General features: G+C 38.6%; 1 protein-coding gene across 1 annotated transcript in view; it reads left to right on the forward strand.

Moving 5' to 3' along the window:
- The window catches only part of ppp3r1b (protein phosphatase 3 (formerly 2B), regulatory s1ubunit B, alpha isoform, b), a 36,710-nt gene extending 33,085 nt beyond the window's left edge, over positions 1–3,625 (forward strand). Inside the window, exon 6 of the mRNA XM_079663547.1 lies at positions 1,227–3,625. Within this exon, the coding sequence (XP_079519673.1) occupies positions 1,227–1,274 (48 nt within the window). The 3' untranslated portion in view covers positions 1,275–3,625. The remainder of the gene's footprint in view (positions 1–1,226) is intronic.
- Positions 3,626–9,874: the final 6,249 nt, after the last annotated feature.

Raw genomic sequence — 9,874 nt, forward strand, 5'->3', positions numbered from 1 at the left:
CTTTATAACACACTACATGAGAGGGAAACCCCCCAAAAGCAAAGTAGGGACTCTTTAAACAAGTTTTGTTACACTCCCCACTGTTTCCCCTAGGATGGAGTCATAGCAGTGGTGCTAAGGCACGTGGGCCCAGCATAATGTGAGCGCGGACCGCGTGGCATTTTTTTGTGCGCCCCGCCAATTTGTTTCTATGTGTCAGCACAAGAAAGGCTCTTGAGGCCTAGTACCAGGGCCGGTTCTAGACAATTTGCTGCCCTCGGTGAGATTTTAGGCGACATTTTATGTGTAAAGAATAAATGAAAAATCTCTACAAAAGACAAATACTCTGCAAAAACAGAAACTTATTGACATAGGTAATACACGTCAAAATGGCTTCAAATGTATTCAGTATTGTATGAACATGTTTGAATTGGGGGGTGGACTTCACATCCTCTAGGGGGGTCCGGGGGTATGCCCCCCCGGGAAGATTTTTTGAACATTTTACAGTAAAATGCTTCAATCTGGTGCACTTTGAGCACACAATTAGTCGAGACCTGATCTAGGGGGCAAAACACCCATAGGAAAAAGAATCGGTTTACATTTTAATAATCAAATAAGTATGTGAACATAACCAATAACCTACCATAGCCAATAACAAATAAATGTAGCTTATTTTATTTTTGTTGTTCATTCATATCTTATTTTACCTAGTTAACATTTATTTATTTATTTATGCATATTTTTGTATCTCCAACTTTAAACGATATTTTTGGTTAATTGTCCTATAGTATACATTGGAATGATTTCAAACCTGTTTTTTTTCATCCTAATAATTAGAAAGGAGTGCCTTGGAAATATGTGTTTACATAATTTGTGGTCAAAACGTTTGAGACCCACTGAGATAACTTAGACTAAAATTAACTATCTAAATACTCAGAGAGTCCTTAACCTCAGTGAGCCTCTCAGTCTGACAGGAGAGCTCTCCTCCACCCTGGTTGTAGAAACATCTACTTCTTATATCCGTTAGCGCAGCACCAGATTCTAATAACATTCAAAAAAAATGTTGGGTACCTGGCTGGCGCCCCCTAGCAGCGGCGCTCCTATTTCAGCAGCGGCGCTGCACCGCCACTATTTGTTTATAGGGGAAACACTGCTCCCTGTTGGTCATTTACAGAAAAACGTTCATGTGTTAAAAGTAATGTAAACAAACTGAAAAGTGACGCCCCCCCCCCCTTTGTCTCCCGCAGGTCGTTGGTGGATTAGACATTCACAAAAAGATGGTGGTGGACGTCTGACAACTTTGTTCTTTTTCTTCCTCCATTTACTGAAGATCTGCTTGAAGACGTCGTCCAACAATACGCTCAATGAAAGTATTTTCTTTGTGAAAAATCCTCCCCTCCCTCCCTCCCTCCCTTACCCCCGTCCCCCCTCCCTCCCCCGAGCCTTCTGAAGCCAAACTCTCACCAAGTATTATCGAACAGGAACTCTCTCTGACTCGCCGCACTTCAAAAAAAAGCTGACGGACGGCTTTTTAACGCAGAGCGGCGGTTTCAGTTTGGTGGAGGAAAGCTGGAGTGTGAGTGTGTGTGCGTGCGTGTGTGTGTCTTTGAGTGTGTATGTGTTCTGTATGTTTTACTGGTTTTTTCAAGGTATGTGGGTTTTTTATATTTATTTTGGTGTCATTGTTTTTTTTTTTTCTTGGAGAATCAAAGGAAGTCTATCTTAAAGAGAGCTAACTTTAGTGGATGAGTGTATTTAGCGGTGACGTTACTTGATTTCAGAACAACACAAACACAGCATGAAGTGCCAACAACAATTTATGACATGCAGTTGAATTACAGGTATATATACATATATATGTGTATATATATATATATACAACAACAAAAAATAATCTGTGTCTTTTATTTTAGAGATGTAATTGTATTATTGAATGCATTTATCTTACTGGAGTATTGCATCATTTACACTTAAAAAACAGCTTCATTTTACAGTCATTTTGTCAGGAGGACAGAGGGAGATTGGTCACTACATGTTTTCAGACTTTGGCTAACATGAGCGTCCATTTTTGTTTTGCTTTTTTTAGGCACTTTTTGTGTAATTAAGCACCGAGTTGTAATAACATGTTGAATATTAAGTACAAGTTGGAAACCTGTAATTACGACATGCATGAATACTGTCAGGGACGAGTCTGCATTTTTTTTTAACAGCGCCTACCGTTGATGTTGAAAGTAATATTACTTCACACACACACACACATCTGTAGATTCAACACTCTCAGCTTAGTGGAATAAAATCAGTTGTCGCAGCTTGAATTCAGCCAATAGAAACTCCTCAACGGTTTTACATTTTCTGCACATTTGAAAAAAATGAGTAGAAATTCAAACATCTCTTGCTTTATGAAAATTAGGAACTGTAAAGCCGATGACCGTTGAGCAACAAGCAGGGCTACTGCAGGTTGGGAAAACTGTACAAAAAAAAGTCCATTCTCTTTGTTTTTACTGTAAGATTTAGTGAAAAACAAGCTCAGACACGAGGCTGTAAATGATTTTGAGAAACACAGAAATGTTCTGCGGTAGTGAGCTGAATCTGTGCTTTTGCAGCTCGTCTGTTTTCGGACCTTCACGTCTTTATCCTCCGACTTTCTCTTGGGGGGAGAAGCAAAGCTGAGGAGGGAAACAACAAAAATGGCCGTTAAAGGGCTAGAAAAACCTGCTGTACTCAGTATTCAGTACACTGCTGATTTACCGACGCTCAGCAAGCCTTTTCTACCTGAAACGAGAGACTTGTGATGTGTTTGCATGACGTGTGATCTCCTCTTCTTTATCTTCTTCTTCTGCCCGTTGCTCTTTGCATGTAGATCAGATTTTATTAAAAGCTCTTTAAAAGCTTTATTAAAGGTCTTTTTTCAAAGCTGGTCTCAACATTTAATGAAATGAGTGAAATGTCTTGCGAATGCAAATAATCTACTCTGTGCATGCTAGTATGTGTATTACTGGTTTGACCACTTGCATATTTGAATTTTTATAAAGTTATACAATAAGAAACTACAGTTTTTGGTGCATGTTCAACTAGATAGAGATCATGAGAAATAGCTACTTAAAAAAACTGTTTATTTAGCTGTAATAGTTTCATATTTTAAGCGTGTGGACATGGTGTCAGGGTTGTGTTATTATCAGATAGTGTATTTCATGGTGAGGATAAGTAACCTTTAACGTTTGTATTGTAGTTTATTCATTTTGCATTTCAGAGTTTTGGCTCATTTCATGAAATTCAGTGAGACCGTGTTGTGTTTACATATAAATAATGGTGATGAATAAAAACATGAACATTTCAAGCACGTTGATGTTGCCAATAAAGGTTTAAACATGGAAAAAACTGTAATCTTAAATGTTTTTTAGTCGCCTGCCACTCGATCTGTTTTAGGGATGTTTTTGTTTCTTCACTTTTGATTTTCTTATTAACGGTTGGTTTCCTGCTTGTTTGATTTGAGTCGGTGCTGAAATGTCTGCTGGGGTTTAAAGGGATGTGTGTGATGGAGGCCACATGGATTCAGTCTTAGAGTTTCACTCCTGTTTTCATCTTTGCTGCATCACTGAAACTTCATACATGGAAAAATGAGAAATAAACTGTTTGAAAGTTGTTACAGATGCTTTGGGCTTACATTCTCATTCATAAATGTTCCAGGATTATATTTGTTCCTCTACTACTGTGACATATCTCCATGCTTTAATGTTCAAAAAGCTCTTTATTGTTCTCATACTGCCTGTGCTGCAGCACCTCTTTTCACCCTTTGTCTGAAACCAGAGCCCAGTCTGCTCTGATTGGTTAGCTGGCCGGCTCTGTTGGGATTGGTCAACCACTTAGAGATGTCCCGCCCCTTAACCTATCATGTGTTGGAACAATAGCTAATCTGGAGGGATCACATGGGGATTTTAGCCTTTGCAGACCATTTACATGCACTAAAACCTATAGAACACAGGAAAGGAAAATCCCAAAAAGCATGATCGTGCCTTTTTGATAATTGTAAAAAGTGTATTAGTAATTATGAGGTTTGGACAAAACAAATATTGTGAAGTTGGACCCTTGGTAATTGTGACGTCATTTCTCAAAATGTTAACAAACAATTGATTATTGGAGAAATACCAGCAAATATATCAGAAAAATTGCGGATTGGATCAAAATCTCTCTAAATACACACTTTTTAAAGTTTTTTTTCAGACTATAAATGCGTATTTATCTTTGTAGTTTTTTCAGACTCTAAATACGCACTTTTCTTTTTTTTTCAACTCTCTTAATACCAGAGGTGGGGACTTGACTTTTTTAAATAAAATATTTGCGTTTGTTTTTGTAGTGAAATATTACGTTTAGTTTTTCGAAACGTGATTGGGTGATTATAGCGCCATGCGCGTAAACCTGGCAACCCACTAGAAGGCAGGAGTGTCAGTTAACATGGCAGCGGCTAGCGTTACTAAAAAAATAGTCAAAGTTTGGATTCAAGGATTATTTTGTCGATGACGCTAATAAGAAGAAAACAGCGGTATTCAGGGTCTGCAGCATAAAGATCAGTGACAGGACCACCACAACATCCAACTTCATTCGTCACTACAAAAAACCCCACGGAGAAAGGTAAGTGAATGTGTTGTGTAAGCTAGAAAGCTAACGTTAAGTTTAAGCTACGTTAGACTTGGTTTCAAATCGATTAAGCATTGCAAAGAGAAGACAAAACGGGGTAAATGAACACTAGAACCGCCAAGGGATTCATTTTGACTAACCCCGATACTGACGGGCTGTCAGGAGAGGCAGAGAGAGAGAGGAAAAGAGATGCCTCGTTTATTTCCCCTGTGTTATTATCAGAAGTTACTGTAAACTTTTGAATAATGTAGTTCATCTACTTTTAGTAGTTTGTTTAAATGTTTTCATTATGTTGTTTTTGTTTGTAGAAGTGCATCATTCCTTGATTTATTGTAAAAATGAATCTGAACTTTTTGATCTGTTATGATGATAAACTGAAGCAATTTCAAAATTAACCCAATTAAGAGTTTTAAATCGTCCTACTTAGTTTATAGGGAAATTATGAAGAGGAACAAATGAAATGATTTGAAAATGATATCTATGTAGGTGCTGACGCTGTTGGCGGTTCTAGTGTTAACAGACATTTAAATTAAATATGTGCAATGGCAAATGCCATATTGTAGTGCCGAGAGATAGTAGTCGGAGACGGTGCATCGAAGGTGCAAAAGGGAACTTTATTGCGGAGCAGAAAAGGACATGTTGCTGGCTTGCAGTCCGAGTAGACAAGAGCTAGAGAAAGGAAGGAGGACACAGTATATACCCCGGAGGTACAGTAGGCATTAGTGTCCGTGCAGACTCCAAATACGAACTTTTTTTCTTTTTTTTTAACTCTCTAAATATGCACTTTCTTTTTTTTTACTCTAAGTACGCTTTTTTTTTTTTTTTTTTTTCAACTCTCTAAATTCGCGGTTTTTTTCAACTAAATATGCACTTTCTTTTTTCAGACTCTCTAAATAAGCACTTTTCTTGTTTTTTTCGACTATAAATATATGCTTTTTAGTTTTTTTTCCGACTCTAAATACGCGCTTTTGTTTTCTTTTTTTCGACTCTGTAAATTCACACTTTTTTTTTTCAGGCTCTCTAAATACGCGCTTTTTTTTTTTTTTCAACTCTCTAAATACGCTCTTTTTTTAATTTATTTTTAGACTCTAAATACGCAAAAAAAAATGTCTCCCGACTCTCTAAATACGCGGTTTTTTTCTGACTGTCTAAATTCGCACTTTTTTTTTTTTTTTGACTCTTTACGCACATCTTGGTTTTTTCAGACTCTAAATACGTACTTTTTTGAGTTTTTTTCAGACTCGAAATACCCGCTTTTTAAAAATCTTTTTCAGACTCTCTAAATAGGCGCTTTAAGTTTTTTCGACTCTAAATACGCACTTTTTGGGTTTTTTCAGACTCTCTAAATACGCCGATTTTTTTTTTTCAGACGCGCTTTTTTCCGACTCTCTAAATATGCACTTTTTTGTTTTTTTCCCCACTCTCTAAATATGCACTTTTTTCTGTTTTTTTCATACTCTAAATACACGTTTTTGTTTTTTTCAGACTCTAAATACGCACATTTTACCGCAACCTCCAACCAAGAATGCGGTTTATGCCGTCAGGTACAGAGCCTGCCACAAGCTCAATGTGGGGGAGACGCGGCATGAGATCAGCCTCAGGATAAAACAACACTTATATAGAATAAATAGCGGTTACGGTACGAGTGTTCTCTACCTTCATTTTAAACTCCATAGCCCAGAGAACCTCCAGTCTTTGGGCTTGGAGAGCAGCGGGAGCTGGACCACGGCACAGAGACGGGCAGCGGAGGGGAGGTGGATTCATCGCCTCAAAACGATAGACCCTACAGTAGGGTGACCAAACGTCCTCTTTTGCCCGGACATGTCCTCTTTTCACGCCCTGTCCGGGTCGTCCGGGGGGGGGTTTATAAATTCATGAAAATGTCCGGGTTTCGCGGATCGTTTGCATGTACTTAAATTGACTGGCGAATTGCACAGAATACTACGGTACTCTGTTGCGTGTGTGACGTAATCCCTGAGTCTGAAGCTTTGTGGGCGGCTCTACAACTACGCTGACACACAAACAGAGGAAGGGGACAGAGCGGATCGCCGCTCACATTCACAATGCCAAAGCGCAAATGTACTTTTACAGATGAATTGCAGAAGAAATTCCAAATGTACCGGCCCGGTCGGAACAAATGGGAGGCGGAGTGCACCGTGTGCAAAGCTTGCACATACGTGTGTGTGTCCAATAAAGGTGCAGGCGATCTTAAAGCGCACATGGAAAAAATAGGAAAATAGGAAAAGCTGTGCAAGGTGAGAGTTTGTCGGCAAAGTTGACAGACTTCTTTGTTAGACCAGGCAAAACAGAGGATGCTGTAAATGCAGCGGAGGGTGCGTTTGCATTTCACACTGTGAAACATCACAACAGCTACAGATCTATGGATTGCACAAGTGCCTTGCTAAAAAAAGCATTTCCAGACTCTGACACTGCTAAAAAATTCAGTAGTGCGCGCACTAAAACCAAAGCCATTGTCAATGGTGTTATAGCGCCCCACTCGATTGATGTCGCACATGAAGCACTCAAAGAAATCCAGTACTGTGGTGTTTCTACAGACGGGAGTAACCACGGAGCAGTGAAAATATTCCCAATCATAATCCAGTACTTTGACTGGAAGAGGGGTGGCATGCAAACAAAATTAATCGAGTTTAAAGACACACCAAATGAGACAGCAGAAACCATTGCACAATATCTAATTGAAACATTGGCAAAAAACAATTTGTCTGAAAAATGCATTGCATTTACTGGCGACAATTGCAACACAAACTTTGGAGGAATCCGACGTGATGAAGGGGGAAAGAATGTGTTTGCAAATTTGAAGAGGTTGCTGCAGAAGAACACTGATCGGTGTGGGTTGCCCAGCACACATATTGAATAATTGTGTTCATCATGGGGCAGACACAATAGATATTGACCTTGAGAATATCATGTTCAAAATCTACCAGTTCTTCCACATTTACACTGTGCGCACTGAGAGGCTGAAGGAGTACTGTGATTTTGTTGACATTGAATACAGAAGGATGCTTTCTCACAGCAAGACAAGGTGGCTGTCATTGTTCCCAGGCATTGAGAGGATGATACAGATGTTTCCAGCCTTAAAGACATTCTTTCTGTCTCAGCAAAAACCACCCACAGTGATCAAGAAGTTTTTTGTAAATGAATTCAGTGAGATCTACCTCTGGCACATGCACTCACTCATGTCTGCGTTCCACACCCACATTCAAGACATGGAAAAGGAGAAGAACTCCACTATGGAGGTAAAGAAAACAATGAACAGCATCCACACCATTCTTCTTGAACGCAAGAGCAACAACTGCATGTCCCTTAAAGTTAAGGGACTACTGGCACAAAAGCGTAGTGATGGACTTGGTAAGGAATATGACCAGTTCTGTGCTGATGTGCAAGGCCTGTACAGTACATGTCTGGAGTATCTGGAGAAGTGGATGACTCCCATGGAAGAGTTCTCCACATTCACGTGGATGGATCTGAGTGAGCCACCAGAGTGGAATGATGTGGAGGCCTGCATCAAGTTCCTAGTAGAGAAGGGGGTGGTAATTGGTGATGTCAAGTGTTTTGACCAGGTCACCAATCTGAAGAGATTCACAGAAAGGTGCAACCGTGATGAGGAGTTCAGTGGCCTGCAGGTGCACCAGAAGTGGACCAAATATTTTGAGGAGGCCAAAAGCATTGCATGTTACTCAGAACTACTGAAGATTGCACAGTTTGTCTTTGCACTTTCCTCTCACAATGCAAATGTTGAGAGGGTTTTCTCACTGACGCAGAGCCAGTGGACCAAGGAGAGGAACCAGCTGTCTGCTGAGTCACTGAAGGGGATTCTATTTGTGCAATACAATTTGAAAGACATGTCTTGCAAAGACTTTCATGCTTATTTGTTGAGCAACCGAAACCTGCTGGGAAAGATCAGCTCCACAGCTAAATATCGATGGGCAGACAAGGAGGATGAAGAAGAAAAGTAGGATGAAGAAGATTGAAGTATGCAGCTATGCAGAGAGAGAAAGCTATGTAGCTGTGGGAGAGAAACTTTAAACTTTTAATTTTAAATTGGGACCCTAGAAAACAGTTTGAAGCTAGAAATATGTGAAAAGTTGTCGTTTCACTGTGGTTGTTTACAATGACAGGGCCTGGAATTGTGTTTACAAAAATTTAAAGTAGGCTTATATTTGGTTCATGGTGCCTCAAAATGTGTTTGGTTTGATTTAGGTAATCAAATGTTATGTTAGGTTATGTTCACTAATGGAAATTATGCAAATGTGAAATCCAAAACTGCATAGTGCACTTTTCAAATAATTACATTAGTATCTTTGGGAGGTTACTGTTTTATTGTTTACATTGACAAGATACAAAGAGATTATTTGTTAAAGCTGGATTTTCTATTTTCTACTATTTCATATATTTTGTTATTTATTTTTGTCCAGTAAGACTTGAAAAGAGAGCTATTATTTTGTTACAGATTGATGTTTAAGTTATTCTTGTGCTTTTGAGATTTGTCAGAGATGATTTTTGGTACAATAAAGCATGTTGATTGTTGAGTAACCTTGGTTTGGTGTGTCTTTGGTTATAGAGAGATATTATTGTGTTATATACAGTAAAATAATATAAATAATAATTGTATATCCATACAGAGGAGGCATACTTTAAAACAATAAGGCATCTTTGAGTAAATGTTGTGTATCATTAAGTATCTCGAGGCTGGGGGCAGCATGTCCTCTTTTTTGGAAATCAAAATATGGTCACCCTACATTACATCACCAGAAGTTCCAATTTAAGGGGTCATTTCTCCCCAAAAAAAATGTTTTACTCACTATATCAACAGCCCCACCAAAAATATTTTCCACCAGCCGCCACTGCATATATTGTATATGTTGATGTGTTGGCAGCGTATTAAACCATGTGAATCATTAAGCTAAAGATGACTCTGAATTTTAATGCTAGGCTATTTTTTCTAAAATGGTGGCTATGGGGTAAAGTGAACCATGGGCCTTGGGGTAAGTTGAGCCAGTTTTTCAATGGAGAAATGAATGAAAGTAGGCCAAGTTGATAATAAGAGCTCATTGTAGGCTACATTTAAAGTTGAATTTACCCTGTGTTTGATTGGTAAGATGTATGAAATGGTATCACCATTTGTATGATTACTTTTCCTTTTAACAAATTAAAAAAAAATCAATTCAATCGAAATTTATATTAAAAATATTTGAAAAACTAAGCTTGTATTTGGTTTTTTATTTATAGTTTATAGTTA

Source organism: Notothenia rossii, assembly GCF_949606895.1.
Source record: "Notothenia rossii genome assembly, chromosome: 1".
NCBI lineage: Eukaryota > Metazoa > Chordata > Actinopteri > Perciformes > Nototheniidae > Notothenia > Notothenia rossii.